Source organism: Mus caroli, chromosome 17 (genome assembly GCF_900094665.2).
Source record: "Mus caroli chromosome 17, CAROLI_EIJ_v1.1, whole genome shotgun sequence".
In the NCBI taxonomy this organism is placed as follows: domain Eukaryota; kingdom Metazoa; phylum Chordata; class Mammalia; order Rodentia; family Muridae; genus Mus; species Mus caroli.
In genome coordinates, this window is record NC_034586.1 from 69473043 (window position 1) to 69497211 (window position 24169).

Sequence of the window (24169 nt, forward strand, 5' to 3'; positions counted from 1 at the left end):
CTTGCTTCATTTTGGATCTGTCTCTTTCATGCAGTTACAATAAATAGAATCTATGACTTCCTCCACTCCCCTAGATTCTGTGATCTAATTACGGGATCTCTGTGTGTGTGTGTGTGGGGGAGTGTCCCAAGATAATGTCAGGGTATTTTGGGGAGTGCCAAGTAAGCCCTACAACCTGCTTGCTGTGTAGTCCTGAATGGGTCTGCTCCCTGCCTCCGTTCCTTCTGTAATTACCTTTCTCTTCTAAAAGCAGGTGATATTAATACTTGACCTACTTCACAGGCTTTTGTGCGTTTGAAACGAGGAAATCTATTTGAAATTGCTCCGTGAACTCCACAGTGTTATATGCAAGACAGGTTTTATCAAACGCTCCATAAATACCAACTGAAAGAAGACCCAGGACCTGCTGGCCGTGTACTTGTTCCGGAGCGAGACAGATCTGGGTTTAAGTGTGTGTATGGGCAGCCTCTCCTTGTCCGCAGGAGGACTCCAGTCAGCAGAACTAAGCCTTCAAGCACCACGGTTCCCCGGCTTTGTGAGCATCGTTTAGCACCATGCCTGGCACATGGCAGTTGCTCTCGGAATGTGGGCACCGATGATAGATTATTGAAGCTACTAGCATCAACAGACATGATGCACAGCTGAGATTCTCAAAGCCTGAGCCCCGAGCCAGCGGCATCGCCACAGCCTGGGACTTGTCAGAAGTGCAAATTCCCAGGCCATATTCCAGACTCACTGAGTCAGAATCTCTGAGGCTGGAGCCCAAAGAAGCATGTTCTAGCAAGCTCTCCAAGAGACTCTGGCATCTCCTTACACTGGAGCGCCACCACATCAGAGCACGGTTATCTATCAGGACCGGAGGCTCATAATCACACTGTTGCCTCCCCTACGCCAGCAGTAGATCCCAGTCTTTTGCTTACTATGATTAATCTTCATGGGCACACTGGAGGAATTATGAGACACAACTAAAGAAATTAGTAAAACATCCTCTGAGCATGTCTGAGGAGGTGTTTCCAGAAAGATTGCCATGTGGATTCTCCAAGTGGGGAGGGAAGACTCAACCGCATGTAGGCAGCACCATACCTTGGGCTAGGGGCTCAGACAGTACAAACCTGGAAGGAGGAAGCCTACTGGTGAACAGATTGACTCCTCTTGAGTGGGTACACATACTATGGCTGCCCATGGATGTCAAATGTCAATGACTTCAGTCTTAAATGTGTAATCATACCAGTATATCTGTCTCCAGGGAGCCTTGTGTATGTCAGTCTTAGACTGGGGCTGTGCCAGTCTCCTCTTAACTCAATTACATTTATCTATCTATCCATATATTTATTTATTTGAGCGCGCATGTGTGTATGTGTGTGTGTGTATAGCTACCATGGCCCTTATATAGAGGACAGCTTTCACTAGTTGGTTCTGTCCTTCCAACATGTGGAACCTTTGGGTTGAACTTTATTTCCAGACTTGGTGGCAAGTGCCTTTACTGTCTGAGCCACCTTTCTTTCTGTTCCGTGCTCCCCACTCCTACCTTTTATTCTGAGGCTTCAATTTTTTTGGACTGGTTTCTCTGGTTCTCCAGCTGATAGCCTACTATAGTTAGACTATGGGGCACTGATCTTGTAAATTAATCTAGTAAATTCCCTTTTATAATCATAGATGTGATGTGTTCGATCCTGCAGAAAACAGTTAACCTTTTAGCACTTAGTTTTCTCTGAAATCATCTCAGAGAATTAGTAGTAATCATAGTTGTTATTTAGCAGAATGGAAAACAGAGGCAGAGAGGTTCAGCTCCGGGTCACATAGCTGTTACAGTCAGAGCTAGACAAATATGGCCCCAGAGACCAAACTCTTAACTACCTTCACCTGGAAAAGTGCCCCGCTAGGTCTAGAATCTTACCAGTGAGGCAGAAGGGTTGGGGTATAAAGTCATGGACCATGCATGTTCTTTAATCTTGTAGGAGGTGAACAGTTTACAGTTTCTCCAAGCAGTATAGGACAGACATCATGACTCTCTCACACAGATCGCTATCTGCTATACCACTGGAGAGTTCTTCAGGGCTTTCTTTCTGTCCTCTGGAGAAACTCAACAGTTCATCAAGGTTGCAGTTCTCCCCATCATCCTTCCTATGATGCTCCCACCAGGCCTGAGCCTTGTGCCTTTACAGTGCTCAGCTAGGAAGCAAGAGCACACTTGAAATAAGGATGGAGTCCTCATAGAAGCCATCCTTTCCTTGTCCCCTCTGTATGCCTACACTGATTTGCTAACAAACAAGGCACTTCACTATCTATAGTGACACTCTGGTGACACTGATAGTGACCTGAAATGTATGTGTGTATGTGTGTCGGGTGTATGTGTGTGTGAAGAACTGTTGTCTTATTGGGCAATCTCATGTAAAATGAGGCCCCTATGAGATGAATACAGAAGCTAGAGAATGGTTGGTAGCTGGAGAAAACAGACAGCCATGATGTACCAAAGACATGTGGGATGCAGGTGAAACTGCTCTTTCTTTTACTTGGGTGGATCCTTTCCTATAAGGGATTCCTTGGCCCTACACAGTAGACATTCACCAGTTAGTGACCTGTGCACATAAGGTGTATTATGGTTCCTTGGATTAAGCCTACTGCTGAGCTTACTGTCCTCCACCCAGAATTCCCCACTGCCATAGCACATAGATGTGGAAGAATGGAGACAGTGTTGCTTGTCTATTGGAGATGAAGAGGGGAAGGTTTGCTGTGACTCTCTCTGGTCATCTGTGTATCAGACAACCTTCCCACATGATGCCCAGCAAACTATATGTCTCTGGGACATGAAGTGTCATAGTTAGGGTTTCTAGTACTGTCATGCCCAAAAGCAACTTGGGAAGGAAAAGCTTTACTACATCTTGTGACTCAGGACACATTCCATCACTGAGAGGAAGTCAGGGTAACCGCCTAAAGTCAGGAGCTGATAGAGAGGCCATGGAAGAGTATTGCTTACTGGCTTGCTTATGTCAGGACAGACCTCTTCCAGCAGTAACACGTCTGAGGCTGAGTGTCAAGGTGGCCAGGAAGCTCAGGAGAAGCAGGACTGGAGTTGGCAGTAGATGCCCAGAAAGCATACATTAGTGATTGACTACCATTGTCTCCACATCCCAACACTCTCTCAGCTTTGGAAAAGCATAACAGGATGAGCAGCCTAGGGCACACACTCAAGTCCTGATCCTAGCCAGAGGCTGGGGATGGAACAAGCAACTCATCTGTCTGAGCTTTTTCTTCATCAGTTGGGATCGGAGCAGCCCATGTCTTCAGATAGCCTAGCGTAGAAGGACAAAGGGCCTGTTATCCATTCCTCTGCTTGATTTCTGAATGTTTGCAAGTGACCAGACACTACTGGCATCTGTCTTTCTCTTTAAAAATGGGACGATGGCCTCTCTCATCAACATGGGAGGAGTGGCAGAGGGGAAACATAGGATGTATAGTCTGATACCCGGTACATGCCTGCAGGATGCCCAGGGAGCAGTTACAAGCTTGACCAAGTACCAGGCTAGTGTTGACCCATAGACAGGAAGATGGCTTACCTGCGGATGGTTCTGAGTAGAGTGGAGCGTGCCTCGTTGTGGAAGGTGATGATGATGCTGGTGGGAGGAAGGTCCGTGCAATACACAAGCAGCGAACATCTGGCAAACAAAAACAGATGATAAGTAAGGCCTTAGAGTGCAAAACAGAACTAAGCACCTGGGACTACGGGCTTCATCTGAGAATGACTGAAGTTAAATGTCCACCACCTGGGTGAATCCTGGGCTTGGAATTTAAACAGAAACAAATATGATTACTTACAAACTCCCGAGTTCAAGGACAGCATCTCCTAACAGTGGGATGAGCCAAACTTGAACTCTACTCAAAATCTGGGCCCTTTCAAGTCTTCTTGCCCCAGCCCCTGGCCAAACAGCAGAGCCAAACCAACAGAAGCCTTATGATACTGACTTCTGGACCGGCAGCTTCAGGGGTGGGGTCCTCTCTGAGGGCTGGCTTCCTATCCCCCACCCCTTCCCAGTCTGACTTACTTAAAGAAGCAGAGCCCTATAACCTCAGCATAAGCCATACAGTTTCGTGCTGAGAAAGCACTTGCTTTCACGCGTCCAGGATTATTTTGTATGACTATTACCTCTGGGGTAATTTTAATTTAATACCTTGCCTCAAGTGGAAATTGTAGCCCGCAGCCTGAGAATTGCTATAATAATGGAAATGGGTTGTCCGAGGGAGGCTGGTGCCACTGGGGGCTGGCATCTGGGTGTAGGCTTCCTCCTGTTTCTCATGATTTCAGGGGTGGCCCAATTATGGGTGGGGTTTTGGAACATGGAAAAAAGAAGTAAAGAATGTACTTGGTGGGTCCGCTCTTTGCTCTCATTTTTCCCGATTCTTGTTTAGCTTTTAGCTGAAAGTCCAGAGACCCACATACGGGCTTTGAGGAGACTGAGTCCTCTGGTATAGTTTGGAAATAATTTGTACAAAGATGCCTTTTCAATTATCCTGGAAACAGGGCTCACATTTTAAACCAGACTCTCACACAAGTCTGGGAATGAAATACTCAAGATCTCCAGTCCTGGGCTAAAAGAACTGATGTCTTCTGTGGTCACTCTAGTGATGCTGCCTTGATGGCTCTTTGGGACCAAATGCTTAAAGACTGCATGCTTATGGGATAGGCACAGGGAAGCCAGGATCAGAACCAAGAGTTAGGGAAGAAGATAAGGTAAGGAAATGGGGGGAGGGGTAAGCCATGGCCTGCGGACCTTCCTGTCCCACCTCAGAGCTGCCTTCTTCTCCACACCACTCCTTCCCAGCCCACTGCAACTTTGTAGGGGAGCAAATGAAGTCCTGCATGAATATGCATTGTTGACATGCACATAGATATGCCCAAACCTCAGACCCATGGCAAATGGCAAAGCCTTTCTCAGTTATTGTCCAGGACAATAACAAAGCCTTCCCTGTGGTTTAAGTACAGATATTATGGATGACTATCCTCTAACTAAAAGCAGTGTGTGCAAAAACTATCCATAGCTTCTTTTTCCTGGCTGCCTACAATAACCTGAAACTGCTTCCTTACAGCCACTCCCACCTAAGCTACCCCCGCCTCCTTGTTCAGCTTTATACAGTAAATTGGCCTCCATGGTTAAGATGTATATATAAGTTAAACATGTTGAGTGTCCAGGGTGTGGCTGGAGGTACATCTCCATCAGAGCCCTGGCCCACGGAACCCCAGCTTTTCTGTATGCATGTCTGTCATTTCTTCGTCCCAGATAGGTCACACCCTAAGCCGTGAAGGTTGCAGCACAGCTTCTTTTTTCATAGTCTTCCTCAAGTGACTCCTGAGGTATAAAGTCCAGATTCATGCCCTACTCTTTAAGATTCTCATGTGCTCTCTAGCTCTCTGCTATTGCTCAAGCCATATGGAGCAGTGTCCTCCATTTCTCTACCACTTGAGGAGTTCCTAGTCATCTGTTGAGACTTGGGGTAAATGTCCCCCTTTTCTGGGAAAACATTCCATAGCCTCCAAGAGGCTAATGGTCTGTTGTTTATACTAAACATATGGAAGATGTCTCTGTTCTAGTACATCTCACGATGAGACTGTACCCCTAACCTTACTGAGTTCATCCAGGGAAGAAGCATAGCTCAGTCCATGTTGGCATCTTCATAGGGGAGTACACGTATACCAGATGCTCTTTTAGAGAGAAGGAGGAAGGTCAGGACCTCCATGCCCAGGTCAGTAGGAGACTCAATACTGTCACCTGTGAAATGTGGTGAAGGCTCTCCTCCCAGACTGGCTATGAAGGCTGTAGATAACTCACCCAGAGCATCTGGCAAGTGCCAAAGGAATGGAAACCGGAAATAGCTGAACCAGCCTCCAAGGCAGCTTTTCTCAACCTGTGGGTCACGATCCCTTTAAGAGCTGAGCAACCCTTTCCCAGGGGATGCATATCAGATATCTAGTATATCAGATAGTTACATTGCCATTCATACCAGTAGCAAAATTACAGTTATGAAGTAGTGACCAAAACACTTTTATGGCTGGGGGGGTCACCATAACATGAGGAACGATATTGAAGGGTTAGCAACATTTAGAAGGTTAAGAACCACTGCTCTAAGGGAGGTATTATGTGTATTGACTAGAGGTGCAAGCTTACCGGGCAGAAAAAGGAAGTGAGGTTGGGGGTGCGGAAACAGAACTGTTAAGGTTGCAGGCAACAGCTGGAACCTAGGTGCTATACTCCCAGACCTGGAAGCTGCTGTGTCCAAAAGGGTAAGACACAAGCCTTGTCTGGGGTCATACCAGGAAGCCCAGGAGCTCTGCTGCTGTGCATAAGCCCAGAGGTCAGAGGGTAAGATGGTGTTTCACATTCTCAGGTTCACATCCTTCCTTACGCTTCTCTGCTTCTGCTGTAGCCCAAAAGGATCCATAGCAGCCTCCAAAGAAAAGCAAACTGAGGCTCAGAACTCCCGCCCCAAAGAACACACCTGGTTCATGTATGAGATGAAGGCACTCCAGGTCCCATGACTCCTTAGCTGGTACTGGTCCCTAGTGTCACATACACTCGCTAGTTCAGGGCAAAGTGGCATTAAGCACACAGGCATCCATGTGTCCTGCAAAGGAGTCACCTGCCATCCAAGGGCTGGCCCTCAGCCTGCTCAATGACAAGCACTACGTACTGATAATATGGACTCAAGCCTAAGAAAAATCCTTAAAGCTGTATCCTTAGAGGAGAGTCAGCCCAGACAGTAAGTGGGCTCTCTGAGGGAGGGACCTAAAAGATTAATCAAACACTGAGGTCTCTCGGGCCATGGAGGGAATGAAGAAGGCGGCCAGTCCTGACGTCTGGCGCCAGCAGATGGACGAGAAAGCATGCTGATGATTTATTAAAGATTCAGGGGGTTTATTGAAGAGAGGAGCCAAGTAGGAAAGATTGGAGGAGGGGGGTATGCTTAGGTCATCTTCTGAACTAAGAGGACACATTAGCTATGTGGGGAAATAGAAATGTGTGTGTGTGCGCATGTGTATGTGTGTGTGTGTCTGTGCATGTGTCTGTGTGTCTGTATGTGTGTGTGTGTGTGTGTGCATGCCAGCATGTGTGTACATGCTCATGTGTGTGTGTGCATATGTATTTGTGTGTGTGTGTATGTGCGTGTGTTGTGTGTGCATATGCCACCATGTGTTCACATGCTCGTGTGTGTGTGTCTGTGTGTGTGTGTGTGAAGTGTCTGTGTGCTGTTTAAGGCAAGATAATCCCATCACAGAAACTCCTGAATAACACGTTCCTCCAGAATGATTTAAAATAGTTTTGTGCCCTCTTCTTTTTTGAAGGACTCAATGGAGACCCATGATTTTCCTAAATTAAGGTGAGACTCAATGTCCCTCCTGGTTTCCCAGCTCAAGAAGGTTCAGTGTCACTGACTGCAGGTGCTTCCAGGGAGCACTTCTGAGGTCAGTCCTGTGCATGGGAGTAGCCTTAATCATCCCTTCCCTTCCCCCACTGCAAGTCACTGTGTCCTGCCCACACCCCACACCTAAATGGGCATGACAACCACACACAGTACATTAGAAATATGCCTGTCCATTATTCCAGTAAGTAATGATGCTCACAATGCCTTCCATTTTCTTTCACATGATCGTAAAATGCTACAGCTGCCTGTGAGGGAGAGCATGATGACCGTCATGGTCACCCCCGTTTTGTTAATGAGTTGGGAGCTTTTAGTGGTCCCCACAGCCCTAGAACACATGGTCTTCCTCTCACCACATGCTGAGAGAAAATACTTGATCATAAATTATAAACATTCAGGATTTTATGCTCACGCATAACAACCAGAGGGAGCGATAAGAGAGGCAAGCCAGCTAGCTTTATAACGGAGTGAAGGCGTGATTATTATTACTATGGGGTTGGTATAGAAGAGAGTGGCTCAATAGCTGTGAGCCTGGAAATGGGTCTGGCACCCTGGAAGAGGGAGACTAAAGGCAGTTACTGAGTGGGCAGCTTGGCTGGAGCAGAGTGGAGTCTGTTGTGCAAGCAGGCAACGTGCACAGTAAGAATCAGACATGCGGGCAAGGGGGCCCTCAGGTTACACAGTCCATCGGAGTTCAGTAATGATTTCCCTGCCCTGCCCCTTAGTCTCCTGGTTAATGGTGATGACAATATCCCCCACAGAGTGTATTTAAATGGCTACTAGTGGAACCCTTCTTGCCAGTGGAATACCTCAGGTCACAGCAGCTTAGAAAGTGCCTATTGTTTTCCAGGTTCACTCTTGTCATGGTTTGCACCCGAAATGCTCCCTCACATCGGCTCCGCCCTGCAATGGGCGCATCCTTCATTAGCCCCATTCATGTTGCTCCTCTTTTAATCTCCTTTCATGGGTGACACAGATACACTGTCAAGTATGAATTGTTTCGGAGTTCCATGGTTTGAATGCTGGGCTGTCCCGGTGAGGGATGCTGCTATGTTGGGAGGGAGAGGACCCAGCTGGAGGAAGTAGGTTATCGATGGGGTGGGTCTTTAAAGGTTATAACAGGTCTCCAGTCTGTTCTTCCATTTCTTCTTCCCACCTACCATGATGCGTATGAACCACCAGGCTCTCCCTACCATGATGGACTGAGGAGGACCAAGGTGGCAGACCGAAAGGCTAAGTAATTTACTGAAGCTAGTGAAGGGGACTAGAGCCAGCCTTGCTGGCTTTATCCATGCTATAATAACACTCTCATGCTAGACTGTCCCAGTTGTTACTCATGTCTGTTCTGTACCTCTTTATACTGTTTCTACTGAGTTTCAGAAACTAGAGATCTTCCTAGGAGGGGAAAGCAGGCTGTGTTGCTGTGCAGGGACAGGGAGATGGGGGAACTGCTTTCTGGGGTTATCCTAAGAGAGATGCTGCTTACTAGGAGTCTCACTGGGTAGGAATCATGTGTCCATTGCAAGACTGAGTCAAATGGTTCCTGGGCATCTGATCCTATACAGAAACTGGTTTTCTTTCCAACCCCTACACTTTTGTTCTGTAGAAGGCCAGTCCCAGATGGAAAAAATAAGTTATCTCCATATGCTCCATTACCCTAACTTCAGAGTCAGAGAGATAAAGGGAAGCACAGGTGTATGACTCCCAATAGGGTGAGGCTGATTTCTTGGGAGAGAGCTGTGTGTGCCTAAGAGCATCCCCTGTGGGGTGGAAGTGGTGAACATCCTCCTTTTTCTACCTCCATCCCGCATTCGTGGTGTCACCCATTCCAGCCCAGGAGAAGCCTCAGAGACACATCATCTCTTCTCCCTCCTCCTCACCAGCACACAGATCTTGGGGCATGAAGAAGACAGGTGGAGGGAGCCAGCCAGCTTTGGGCCCAGTGACCTTTTCTGGATGTCAGTTTTCTCAAGGCAGAGCGCAGTGAGTTTACTACTGGCTTTTGGAATCAGATCTTGTTTTTCAAGCACAGAACATCTAATCCACTCCGAGCTCTGTTCTGTGGAAGGACGCCTGGTGTCAGGAGAAAAAGGGAGATGAATGTAAAATGCAAACTGCCTACTTTGTGGCTGACCCTCAAGTTCACACTCAACTCTTAGGAGGGCAAGGCACAGACAGCACAGAGAGTATGATGAGTATGAAATCAGAAATTCCTTTTAATCTCATTTCATGGGCAACACAGATACACCGGAAGGCATGAAATTTTTATTTCATGTCGATTTCACATGCAGATTAATTTGTTCATCCGCATAAACATATACGGCATCTCACCTACTTCTTGCCTCAGCAGCTGCTCTCTCAGTGTTAGCAAACTCCCCTGACTCATAAAAACATTTCAAATGATACTAAGACCTGCTGTACTGTTACAATGACACATGTTGATTGCTTAGAATGTTATTGAATCTCAGCATATTGAGAATGGAAAAAATTAGGCCAAAACAGACAGGTGATTTGTTGAGGACTTTGGTTAGGCACTGTGGAAAGGAACTTCAAAGACTGCCCTCAATCCACACCTCTTTGTATACCCCATTTCCTTGGGGGTCTGAACCTAATGACTCCCTTCTGAGGTGCTGAGTTCTATCTAAGGAAAGACCACTTGGGCCCAATGCTGCTGTCCCTCTTCATTCACCTTCCTCATGCATGGGACATTGCAAGTTCCTGATGAGAAAGAAGAGAAATCAGTGTATCTCGGAGGCATGTCCTGGATTGGAAAGGATCAAAAAGATGTCACATCAGATGGAGAGGGAACAAGACGGGTCATTTCCCCCTCCCCCTGCCCTCATCCCACTTGCACCCTTGGGCACACACAACTCTCTCCCACTCTTACTGAGAGTCATGCACTTGTGTCTCCCTTTACTTCTCTGGATCTTGAGTTGAAAGACATAGAGAAAATAGAGATACATTATTTCTCATCCTTTTGTGACTAAGTCACAAGAGCCTGGTTTCCATGCTTTGGGAGAAGACGCTACGATGGCTGTGGTTAACCAAATCTCACCAAAAGCCACGTGAAGGAGCTTGGAGAATGATCATCCTCCAGCCGACCTCTGAGATGACAACAGTCTTAGACGACTCCTTGGGGGCAGCATAGGAGGCTCCCTGAAGTAGGGGACTCATACTATAGATGGCTGACCTATAGGAACTGTGAGAAGGAAAAAGTCATTTTAGGCCACCACTTAGTGGGGTCTCAACCTTCCTAATGTTGCAAGCCTTTAATACAGTTCCTCGTATGACGGCCCCCAACCATAAAATTCTTTAATTGCTACTTCATAAATGTAATTTAACTGCCATTATGAATCATAATGTAAATATCTGATATACAGGATATCTGATATGTGATCCCTGTGGGATTGTATCCATAAGTTGAGAACTGCTGCTATAACTTTTTGGAGTAGCTATTGTACAAAAAGATAAATATAGGTAGCCTTAGATACAGAAGGAAGAAGAGGAGGAGGAGGAGGAGGAGATCATCATCATCATCATGCTTTCCTAGGTAAAACACAATTACCCTTCAGTACTTGAAGGGAGAGCAATGGAATTACATCCTGTTCTGTCTCTCTTCAACACACTCTGGCCCAAGAGTCCCCATGGGTCCCTTTGTTCATGCTCTGGTGGCCTCCATTCACAAGATGCTACTAGGAAATGAGGCCTGAGGGATTCTACATGCAGAGAAAACTTAGTAATTAAATGATCCTTTTCTCCCTCTCTCCTTCCTTCTCCCGTCCCCTCCATTTCCTCCTTCTTTGGATCTCTCACTAAGCATTCTAGGATGGCTCCTAATTCTGATGCTCCTTTCATAGTCTAGCATGCATTGAAATCTGACACTTGTGTGCCACCAGCAATGACCATCTTCTTCTCCCTTCTTTCTGGGACTGCCTTACAATAATGAGAGTGAATTTGTTTTGTACAAAGGATGTCCTAGTACATTGAGAGTACATGTCCCTGGAGAACTGTAAGTTAAAAAAAAAGTGCTATCCTAGATGTCACTGACATGCCTTCTTTCCAGTCTGCAAGGCCACTCACTCTGCAGGATACCTGGTCTCCAGGTAGCCCTAGTTAGGCCAACATGCTATATTCCCTTGCCTCTAGCTACCACCATATTCTTGGAAGAGTCTCTCTGCCAGTCCAGTTCTGAGTCTTCACTTCTTGTTCTTTGGAGAATATCAACACCTCCTGGATTTATTGGCTATCTACATCCAGAAGCATCAGAAATCTCAGAAAATCTATGCCTTGACACTTCTAGGCCACTTCCATGGCCTGATTAATTGCAGGCTGTAGATCAGAACGATGATCCCAGAAATCAGTTCTGAACATCCTGCCTCCTGGCAAGGTAAGAGAGTCCCACAGGGTCTGTCATGACAAACTAGGAAGCTAAGTAGAGAGGAAGTGGTAGAATATGAGGTCATATTACTCGGACTCAATTAAATGCTCTGCCTCCATCTCCCATTTCTGTTTTTGAGTCACCACCAACAGCTGGAAACTTTTCTTTGACCCCCATCCTCACCCCCACAAAAGAAAACCATGATTGGTATTTGTAATATCTAGCCAGGAGGGGCTTTGAAGGTCACCTATTTAATTGGCCCCTCACAGTGAGCTGCCGGATAGTATTTCTGGGAGATGTCTGTATGATTGGTGAACAAGGTAGACAAAGGGCCAAGAGAATTTGGCAGATGATAGAAGACAGTCAGATTAGTTTTGTAGACTATTACTCTTGGTGTCTCACCAATGATTCTGAGCCTGTGAAAGGCTCATTGTCCAAGCTTCGCCCTCAAAACCTAACCCAGCTGCTGCCTTGCACTGGCTTCCTTCTCCTAGTAATACAGGAAAGTCAAATATAGCTATTGATTTAGTAAAGCATACCACATATTATCCAAAACAGAATGTTTTGTGATATAAATCAGCTTAGGAATGATCATTTCCAGCTGATTCCTTTCTTTCTTTCTTTTTTTTAAATGAAGCAACTGAGGACCATAACAGTGGACTGACCCACCCAAGGTGATGACTGTGTGGCAGAGGTAAGCTTGTGACATTTCTAGTGACTAAACTTACTCAGCTTCCTTAAATCATCCAGGCTTGGAGAACCCTATCAGACAGCACAGACAGACCCTATCCACACAATGCCATCAGCTAGCACAGCCTACATGGGCCCTTTCACCACCCTCTCCTGTGAGGATACCCCTGCTAAGGTTCCTAGCACTTCTTTCCGATGCTAACTCACAGGAAACTTCCCAGTCTTCATCTTTCTTCTCATGCTATGAACCACTTGCTTTGTTCTTTACCTTCGGCCTTAATGAGATAACTCTAGCATGGCTGTCTCCTTCATCACCATATCTTCTTGACTTTCTTACTCTTTTCCCCCCATCAGATATTCTGCTGTTCCAAAAGTCTTTCTCCTAGGCTAGACTCTTCTCAATCTTCCTTCTTTCTGGGCCATCACTTGTCCTCTTCTTTGCTAAAGCCTCAGCTTGAACTCACGGATGAGCATCATCTCCTGGGTATCCTCACGAATGAGTTCTTCTCTTACTCTCAGCCTCTCCTATGTGACTGCATGTCCTGGCTCATCATCCACCATGTGCCCAAGCTGAAGAAATGGCTTATAACCCTGAGTCTCTTCCCTTTGCCCACTCTAACTACACCTAGCTCAGCAATACATCTCCCTTATCTTTCCATCTGGCTGTTTCTCCATGTTCCCATCCTTTTCTAGGTCTTTTCTAGATGACTGGAGAAACTTCCCATCTCCTCACAATCTGCTGGATCTGCAGCTACTGGAATGATCTGCCTAAAGCTGCAGCCTTTACACATTTCCAAGCTATCTAACTGTTCACAAAGTACAGCTGAGAGACCTAATCATAGTTCACTGCCCCAGACTTTGTTCTTTGGACTCCAGCCTGCCATACCCTCAATCTTCCAGCCACACATGGTGCTTGACCTGCTCTTTGGTCCACTCGGCATCCCTGTAGGTATCACCCCTCTCCGGTGTTTGTAAAATGTATGTGTTCTTTTAGGGCAGTGGTGCTCAACCTTCCTAACACTGCCCCTTTAATACAATTCCTCATGTTGTGGTGACCCCCAACCATGACATTACTTCATTATTACTCTATACTGTAATTTTGCTACTGTTATGGATTGTAATGTAAGCATCTGCTATGCAGGATACCTATTATGCAATCATGTGGCTCATGGACCACCACTGTTTTACGGTCTGGCCAGTTGTTTTTCTCCTCTCCTTATCTTGCCTTTCTAGGACCCCAGCTTCATCCAATTGCTGTAATTTACTACCAAGCATGGTAAAGTTACTTTTCTCTCTGCTCTACTGACTGTGGTGGCAGTGCAAACAAAGACTCACCTATAGTTATCACTCTGTCCCTAACAGGATGACTAAACACAGCCTGTGAAACCAATCCAGGCCTGAAGAATGAGTATGAATAAGTGAAGTTGCTGGAGGAGGGGTTCCCAGGGGGCTACAGAGGAAAATGTCCTTTACCACCCTATGGGTGATGTCAGTATGAGGGAAAGAGGGCCAAGGTCAGGAAGGCAGAGACCAAGCAAGCTTTAAAAACTAGAGGAGAATCACAGGTTAGAGCACAAAGCCACTGTGAAGTAAGGAGGAGGTGTTGGGCCATGGTGGTTCCCCAAGAGCATCTGGGATAGTGCCTGTTTAGCTTTCTCTATTGCTATTGTGTAGGAGATACTCAGCCTGGTTTAAAAGGCAGGGTGTTCACATTTTCCAAAGTCTCAGGAAAGACAAACAATTCTTCCTCATGTGAGACGCTGAATCTCACTGGACATAAGCTTCTAGAAAAGGTCCACCCAATATGGCAGCCATTGGCCACGTGCGACTAGTGAGCATGTGAACTGTGCCTAGCCTGAATGGCATTATTCAGTTAGCTATGAGTATAGACTCTATCCACAATTTCAAAGAAAAAGAATGGCAACTCTTTTGATAGCTTGCTTTTATATAAATAACACATGAAATGCTACTACTTGACATTTTTGGGGTAAAGAAAATACATTGTTGAAGTCAGATCTCATATATATGCTCAAGTCTGGCCAGTGAGATTCAGTCCCCTTCTGCTGCTCATGAATCAAGATGTAGAACTCTTGGCTTCTCTAGCACCATGTCTGCCTGCAGACTGCTGTGCTTCGGCCATGATGCTAATGGACTGAATGAAGCTCTGAAACTGTAAGCCAGTCCCAATTAAATGTTTTATGTAGAAGAATTCCCTTGGTCATGCTGTCTCTTCACAGCGATAAAACCCTACTAAGACAGAAGTTGGTACCAGGGCTGGGATATTGCTGTGATAGGCCTGACTATGTTTCTGTTTGGAGGAATTTGGATTTGGGGACTTTGGATTTGGAAAGCAGTAGAATGCTTTAACTGGGGCTTAATGGCCATCTTAGTAGGAATATGAAAGACATTAGCGCTTAGGGCGATAAAGCCAAAACTAAGACAGTGTCAAAATACCAGAAAAGGCCACACTCTCAAAATAATTGATAGAATACTAAATGTAAAAGTCAGCCTTAGTGAGGTCTCCTTCACTGTTTCCTTTCTCCCTCAGCTCTGCAAGTCAGACTTGGACTAATTTACCAACTGGCATCCGAATGCACAGTTTAATGATCCACCACATTAGATCACGATTTGCCTTTGTCTGCCCACCCTCTGCCAAAAACACACATACTGATGTGGAAGCCAGGCTGCCTCCTGCTCTTGTGACCGGCAGACACCCCTTTGTTCTTAGTGCTGTGGCTATTCCTCTGTAAGGACTTCTTCATCTCCAGCTCTGGTCCAACTTCTTGGGACATCTCTGTGTCATGTGCAGACAAGTGCCATAGGGACTCACAGTACCCACTTGCCTTGGAGAACATGGAGTTTTCCTTTTGCTTTAGACCTCAAGAAGTGACCATTGCTCCACTGTGCACCAGGTTCACTTGGTGAACCAATGTAGATCTTTCATGCTGAGCAGACAAGGAAGACAGAGGCCCGCTGGAAGCTGAGTAGAGGGGGGTGGCTCCTTCTCAGCTTGTGTATGCTATAAAAGAGAGTACCCTTTGGTACTAGGACCTAGGTCAATTAACATCCATACTACCCTGGGGGGCAAGTGTATTTGTGTGTGTGTGTATGTGTGTGTGTGTGTTTGTGTGTGTGTGAAGGCAAGTGCTCACCAAAGGTTCTATAAATGCAGAGGCTTCTTCCTGGGACCAGAAAGTGTTGGGGATAGGCCAAGACTTATTTTTGAGTGTTTCCTGAAAAAGAACTTTGGTGTCTGGGAGCAGGGCGCCTTCATGTCTTATTTTAGCCCTGCTAGAGTCACATGGCACAATAGTAATAATAGATACGCTTACCGAATGCTTGCTCGGTCTCAGGTACTCTTCACAGAGCTCTAAATGTGCACAGTGATTCCCCGGGTAGGTGGTGCATCACTCCTCTCCCTCCATAAAGAAGACAGGGAGCAGCAGAAACTCATCTAAAACCAGACACTCTGCCTCCCCACTCAGTGTTTCACACACCTTATTCCCATAGCCTTGAGGAATATTGGGCTCACCAATTACTCTGGTTGTTTTTTATGTCAACTTGACACGAGCTAGAGTCATCAGGGAAGAAGGAAACTCAAGTGAGAACATGTCTCCATAAGATCCATCTGTAAAGTAATTTCTTAATTAGTGATTGATGGAGGAGGGCCCAGCCCAGGATGGGTGGTGCCATCCCTGGGCTAGTGGACCTGAGTTCTATAAGAAAACAGGCTGAGCAAGCCATGACAAGCAAGCCAGGAAGCAGCACCCCTCCATGGTCTCTGCATCAGCTCCTGCCTCCAGCACCCTGCTCTCTTTGGGTTCCTGTCCTGACCTCCTTCAATGATGAACAGTGCTGTGGGAGTGCAAGCTGAATAAACCCTTTTTGTCTCCAACTTGCTTTTTGGTAACGGTGCTGCATCACAGCAATAGAAACCCTTACTGAGACACTGATTCAAGTCTTATTTAATATTGGCCTTTGTCTCTATTACGTCTCTTGAAAACTACATTCTAGAATGTTCTAGAAAGTTAGACAACTATGGGCTAAAGAATGATATGCCTTCTTCCCTTTTCCTGATGCTTGCTCATATTTCCCAGACTTCCCAACTACAGGCTCAATGATGGCCAGGAACTATACTGGACTCTGGAGATACAAAAAGAGGTCAGCACTACTGATACATGGCCCTCAAAGCTTGGGTGGTAGACAGGGAATGGATTCTTACAATTCAGTCCAAAGTGATAGTTTTTTCAGAGATGGGCATGAGTGTGTGGGAGATGCTGGACTTAAACTAGGATTATCCCAAAGAAGAGACACACTGTCTGTGAATTATGGCCTTCTTTTGCTCAAGAGGAGAAACTCCTTACAAGGGAGCAGCTGAGATCAGTTCTATGCCTATGGCTCTAAGGAAAGGCCAGACTCAGGGTCTTGAGCTCAGGTATGCTTCCCTTGAGGGCCAAGAGACCAGTATCTCTTCTCCAGTGACTCTTGATAATGCTTCCCTTGAAAAAGCTGTTAGGGGTCAAGTAACAAAAAAGCAAGGGTTTCACACCTTTCTAAATGAATACCCTCTGAGTGAACCCCCCTAAATCTGTCTCCATCCCCTCTTTTCTGCCCTCCCATGTCTGACCTGTGTCCCAGCTGTCATATATCATTCGTGATGATTCTATGCTTGCAGTCACATGCCCTCAAACACTTCCCCATTTAACAGTTCTCTCATAGGAGCCTCTGTCCCCACTAAACCAACTCACCCACCTCCCTTGGTTATGCTCTAGTGACATCTTCTATACACCTCCTTTGTCCTTTACCCCCTTCTTGCCCAGGTGCTAGCTGTAGGTACTGTGCATCCCTTGATCTAAAGCCATTCCTCCACCACACATCATCTGAACTGACCCTGTCCACAAAGTTGTCCATCTCTATAGGGAGACTGCCTTCCTCTGGGCAGGGCCACTTCCCTCCATTTTTATAATCCTTACAGGCAAGTTACTCGACCTGCCAGAGTCAATTTCCTCATCTCTAAACTAGGATCACGGCAAAGTTGTGAGGCTTAGCCGAGAGCACATATATAAGGTGCCTGGGACATGTCAGGGGAACAGTATGATCAATAAGTGCTTGCCGATTATGGTCCTGGATTTATGAGTGAACACGAGAATCCTTTGTGGAGTGAAGGTGGCTTTAAATTTCCCATGACTTGATTTTCTCATTCTGTTCTGAGGATTCCTTCCCACTCCTGCACTCCCAGACATTGTTTTCAATAGAGAGTTTGTGAATGGATATAAGGCACACTTTGAGTCCCTGTTCATAATGCTGATTCTGATGAACAAAGAATGATGGCCAGGGACTGCACTGGACTCTGGAGCTACAAAAGGAGCTCAGCACATATGGCCCTCAAAGCTTGGGTGGTAGACATAGAGGGAATGGATTCTTACAATTTTGGAGTGATAGTTTTTATTAGAGATGGGCACGATGTGTGGGAGATACTGGACTTAAACTAAGATTATCCCAGAGAACAGACACACTGTCTGAATTACTGAAAGATGAAGGAGTGTCCTGAGCAGAAACAAGAACAGGAACAAAGCAGTCCACCCTTTTGTTTTAACCAGAAAATGAGCCCTGGTCAGCCTTTTTGCAGAGCTGTGAGGAAACACATGAACACTGTCAGAGAAGAGTGTCAGATGAGGCACCACGAGTCTGCTTTTGCAAAGCTCTAGACTCTGTGTGTGTGGGTGTGTGTGTGGGTGGGTGATCTTGAGCAGATGCCACTCAGGGCTAAGCCAGTGGGGTTGTTGGGGTTGCTAAGTCACCTGAGCAGGAGGGATAAGCCACAGAGCAGGACAAAGTGCACAGAGACTCGGAGACCTCTAGAAAGTGGACTGGACAAAAACATAGAGCAAAAGAAGACCATGATTCCAGGGTGTCTGGCTCGGCTCAAACAGTGAACAGAAGGACCTAGCCTAGGAGGGAGCAGATCTGAGAGCCAAGAGATACTGCATTCTCTGCCTGGAGAGATGACCCAGGCAGGCTCAGGGAAGTGTGTGAATGAACAATGATGGAGACTCACACTGAGGGACTGGGGGCAAGAGGAAGTGACAGTGTGGCTACCCTGGCTGTCTGCAGGTTTATTTCTGGAGCAGACAAGGTAAAAAAGCAAGAAGAGCTTATTGTAATAGAGCCTCCACCAATATAAGGGTTTCTTCTTGTGTTCTCAGAGATTCCCAGCTCTGGTAGTTACAGACCTTACTGCTAGCTAGCATAGAGGGACTGGCTGGCCCAGCACTAAAGGGCTCCTCCTTACACCAACATTCATCTGGCTTTCTAGCCACCTCAGTCCTCACATGTGGCCCTCCCTGTGGCATTCCACTGTCTGTCACCATGCTGGGCTTGAGCCTCCTTTCTGCAGCTTCTCCCACCCACAGCTGTCATCTCCTCTCCTGCTCTTTTCATCTCTTGTCAAACACATTTTGTACTTGCTGGCCCTGAGCCCTAAATCACTTCTTCTTCTTCTGGCCTTGGCTTCTCTCCTCGGCATCTTTTAAGTGTAAACTCCACCATATGAACTGTTGCGAATGTCTCCCCACTTCTTTGTTGCTTTCCAGCCTTTAAAGTACGTTTGACATTCAAGTGGAATGCTCAGTGCTAGGAGTCCAGGAGCTCTCCAAGGACATCCTGCCAGCACGCTCTATACCAGAGAGCATCCTTGAGCTGAGCTCAGCGCAATGCATAAAGAGCAAGCAGCATCCAACCCAAGAGGGCAGGAGAGAGCTCTGAGCCAGTGTTCATCCATACTCATCTTGCATCCACCATCATCTCTCTTCCTCTGAGCCTACCTTGCTTTCTTCTACGACTCTAGAGTGGAGAGAAGATTATCATTATTCCCATTCTATGGATGAAGAAATGGAGTCTTGAGACGTTTCAGTAACTCACTTAAGGACCAGATAGGAGAGAGATGTTTTCCCAAAACTCTCAAGAATTTGAAAATCCCTGATATAGCTGTCTCTTGTGAGACTATGCCAGGGCCTAGCAAACACAGAAGTGGATGCTCACAGTCAGCTATTGGATGGATCACAGGGCCCCCAATGGAGGAGCTAGAGAAAGTACCCAAGGAGCTAAAGAGATCTGCAACCCTATAGGTGGAACAACAATATGAACTAACCAGTACCCCAGAGCTCTTGACTCTAGCTGCATATGTAACAAAAGATGGCCTAGTTGGCCATCATTAGAAAGAGAGGCCCATTGGACTTGCAAACTTTATATGCCCCAGTACAGGGGAATGCCAGGGCCAAAGAGTGGGAGTGGGTGGGTAGAGGAGTGGGTGGGAGGGTATGGGGGACTTTTGGGATAGCATTGGAAATGTAAATGAGGAAAATACCTAATAAAAAAAAATTTGAAAATCTAGCCTTGCCTTTAGTGCTCCAGGTCTCTTGCCTGAGCCTCAGCTTCCTTCCCTGAAATGGTCCCTTCACCCAAGACCAAAGAGGACATTACAAGAGATGTAAACTGCTACATAAGTAGAAGGCACAAGTAGCTTTACTTGGAGGACATCCTGGACCGCTTATCATTTTATTTAGGAATAGCCCAGTTACACTTATGAGCCCTTATGATTTCTTCAAGCAATCTACCAGCACTGTTTCTACCCAGCATTAGGGGTGTGTGCCTCATATACAACAAACCAACGGTTCGTTAAAGTCCTGGAGGCAGGGGAGGGGACTGTCATTGTGGCAAGTTGTAAGTGTTAAAGATGAGAAGTGTGAAAATTCTGAGTCCCTATTCCAGGTGACACATTCAGGCAAGTGACTACAGTATGCTAAACTGGCACCCACAAGCCATGCCCTGCTCAGCAGCGAATGGTCCTGATCCTTTTGTGCTAGAAGAGCCTATGCTTCTAGTGTCAAAGGCAGGTTCTGACAATTGACAAAACAGATCTGACCAACAGATGCTAGTACCTCAGGCCAAGAGAGGTCTGGTGACCTCCATGCTGAGAAAGAAGAAGGCTGGCTGGAAGAAACAGACAAGATAGCACTATAAAGGATGGTGCTAATGGTTTTGGAGGGTCCTTGAGTGTGGCTAGGATGGAGGCAAAGTTTGTGGAGGCAAAGATTAATTCAGGGCGATGGGGGTGGGAGGAAGAGACTGCAAAGCAGGAAGGTGTCATGTTTCTGGAAATAGCTTCTAACCTGATTCCGCTCCTAAGTCAGTTCTTGCACACAATCTTTACTGGAAGAAGAGCAGTTGATGCAGCAGATGGGACTGGAAGTGACCATAATAACCACCTCCAGTTATTACACTCAGGGTTCGCATGAAGAAATGGATGCTGTATATATATTAGATTTATTAGAATTGCAGGCTTACAGGCTGTGGTCCAGCAAGCCCAGCAATGGTTGTCTACCAATCGAACCTGCAGGAATCCAGTATTTGTTCAGGCCACAATGCTGGATTTCTCAGCTGGTCTTCAGTATATGCCAGAATCCAAAATAAGTAGGTTATAATGCCAGTGAAGGAAAGGACTTGCTGGGGCGGGAGGAGAGAGAGGGAAAGAGACAGGGAGAGGGAGGGGGAGGGGAGGGGGGAAGGGAGGGGAGAAGAGGCTGCTTGTGGACGTTGTACATCGTGGTGCGGAGCCTAGTGCGCACCACGATGTACAACGTCCACAAGCAGAATATATCTTTTAAATAGGCTGCCAGCAGAAGGGTGTGGCCCAAATTAAAGGTCGATTTTCCCACATCAAAAGATATAGATTAGAAGGGTGCCCTCCCACTTCAAATAATGTAATTAAGAAAAAATAATCCCTCACAGGTGTGCCCAGCTACTTGGATTTTAGTTCATTCCAGACGCAGTCAAGTTGACAACTAAAACTAGCCATCACAGATGGCAAAGGGGCTCAAGAGATTAGAGCCTTGTCTCAGGAAGAACCCAGGAATTCTTGTATTCACCCCTAATTTCTCTACATATTCTATGATATAGCCTCAAAATGTTTGCCAAAATGCCAAAAGAACTCAAAGAGAAGCAGGCTTCTGAAGAGGGATGAAGAGCCAGGTCTGGCAAAGGTCATAGGTAAAATATGAAATATTATCATAAAATAAGGTTAAAAAATTACTTGACTTGGGAGTCTAACCAAAGTGCTTATGGAAAGTTGCTGTGCTGGATAGTTTTATGTCGACTTGACGGAAGCTAGAATGATCTAAAAGAAGGGAAACTCAACTGAGAAAATGCCTCCATAAGATCTGGCTGTAAGGAATTGTCTTGGTGAGTGCTTGATGGGGAGGGCCCAGCCTATTGTGGATGGTGGCATCCCTAGGCTGGTGGTCCATTGTTCTATAAGAAAATCAGGCTGAGCAAGCCATGTGGAACAAGCCAGTAAGTAGCCCCCCCTCCACAGCCTCAGCCTCAGCTCCTGCCTTCAAGTTTGAGTTCCTGTCGTGACTTGCTTCGATGATGGATACTGATGTGGAAGGGTAAGGCAAATAAACCCTTTCCTCCCCAAGTTGCTTTTGAGGCACCCCAATGGTGCCTCGTTGCAGCAACAGTAATCCTGCCTAGGACAGGGGTAGTCCGTAAGATAATATTGTCGCAGTGGCTGCAGGAAGGCATGGTACCCGTGTTACCCATGTAGAGAGGCTGCTATGCTCGAGAAATCATTCCACCGGGCAAACATCAGCTTTTCCACAGGTGTATCCCTTACTGCTTTGTACACAGTCATCTGTAGTCTAAGTTCCTCGTGGCAAATGCTTAGTCCAAGCCACCTTCCCATTTTGGCATAAAACATATGCTTGGATCTCTTTCTGGACTTTTTTATGTTGCCCAAATCTTCAGACTATATGAACTATGGGGAACAGACCCAGGGAGGAGGCAGGGAAATCTGCCTCAAAAGCCAAGGCCACTAATCAGCACCTTCAGGGCCACAAAGGAAGCTTCTCCAGTCACCTGCCCATTACAGTTTGGCCCAGGTGACAGGACAGCAGATGACACTCTTCATTCCTTAGATGATTGAAGTGTTACTTTTTGTACCTCCAGGCAAAGCTAAAATATACTTACCAAACTATCTTTTTTTTATTACGTATTTTCCTCAATTACATTTCCAATGCTATCCCAAAATTCCCCCATACCCCCCCACCACTTCCCTACCCACCCATTCCCATTCTTTTGGTCCTGGTATTCCCCTGTATTGGGGCATATAAAGTTTGCAAGTCCAATGGGCCTCTCTTTCCAGTGATGGCCGACTAGGCCATCTTTCGATACATATGCAGCTAGAGACAAGAGCTCCGGGGTACTGGTTAGTTCATCTTGTTGTTCCACCTATAGGGTTGCAGATCTCTTTAACTCCTTGGGTACTTTCTCTAGCTTCTCCATTGGGANCCCTGTGATCCATCCAATAGCTGACATTGAGCATCCACTTTTGTGTTTGTTTTGCCCCGGCATAGTCTCACAAGAGACAGCTCTATCTGGGTCCTTTCAGCAAAATCTTGCTCGTGTGTGCAATGGTGTCAGCGTTTGGAAGCTGATTATGGGATGGATCCCTGGATGTGGCAGTCTCTAGATGGTCTATCCTTTCATCACAGCTCCAAACTTTGTCTCTGTAACTCCTTCCATGGGTGTTTTGTTCCCACTTCTAAGAAGGGGCACAGTGTTAACTGTCAAACCCAGTTACAAACCTGTGTATCACCTTTTTCTCCTTACTCCAAAGCCCAAGTTCATCTCAATTACTCTGCCACTGTCTTTGTCCATCTGTTTCTGCCTTTCTGTTTTGTCTCTATGTCTCACTCTGTCTTTCTCCTCATAGTAGAACTTATATATTTATATAATATGTATGGAAGTCTTAGAACCTGAGGACCTGATTTTGAGTTTCAGCTAAGCACTGATGAACAGTGTAACCTTGGACAGGCTCCTTAACCTTGCTGAGCCTAGTTCTTCTCATCTAGACGTATGGTTCATCTCTACTTTTTTTTTTTTTTTTAGATATTTTCTTCCTTTACAGTTCAAATGCTATCCCAAAAGTCCCCTCTACCCTCCCCCTGCCCTGCTCCCCTACCCACTCACTCCCACTTCTTGGCCCTGGCATTCCCCTGTACTGGGGCATATAAAGTTTGCTATACCAAGGGGCCTCTCTTCCCAATGATGGCTGACTAGGCCCTCTTCTGCTACATATGCAGCTAGAGACATGAGTTCTGGGGTGCTGGTTAGTTCATATTGTTGTTCCACCTATAGGGTTGCAGACCCCTTCAGCTCTTGAGTACTTTCTCTAGCTCCTCCACTGGGGACCCTGTGTTCCATCCTATAGATGACTGTGAGCATCCACTTCTGTATTTGCCAGGCACTGGAAATACCTCACAGGAGACAGCTATATCAGGATCCTTTCAGCAAAATCTTGCTGGTATATATAGTGTCTGCGTTTGGTGGCTGATTATGGGATGGATCCCCGGGTGGGGTACTCTCCGGAGGGTCCATCCTTTCCTCTTAGCTCCAAACTTTGTCTCTGAAACTCTTTCCATGGGTATTTTATTCCCTATTCTAGGGAGGAATGAAGTATCCATACGTTGGTCTTCCTTCTTGATTTTCTTGTGTTTTAGAAATTGTATCTTGGGTATTCTAGGTTTCTGAGCTAATATCCACTTATCAGTGAGTGCATATCAAGTGACTTCTTTTGTGACTGGATTTCCTCACTCAGGATGATATCCTCCAGATACATCCATTTGC

General features: G+C 46.1%; 1 protein-coding gene across 1 annotated transcript in view; it reads right to left on the reverse strand.

Annotated features, from left to right (window-relative positions):
• The window catches only part of Galnt14 (polypeptide N-acetylgalactosaminyltransferase 14), a 226050-nt gene that overhangs the window by 54892 nt on the left and 146989 nt on the right, over nucleotides 1-24169 (reverse strand). Inside the window, exon 3 of the mRNA XM_021186338.1 lies at nucleotides 3558-3656. Within this exon, the coding sequence (XP_021041997.1) occupies nucleotides 3558-3656 (99 nt within the window). The remainder of the gene's footprint in view (nucleotides 1-3557; nucleotides 3657-24169) is intronic.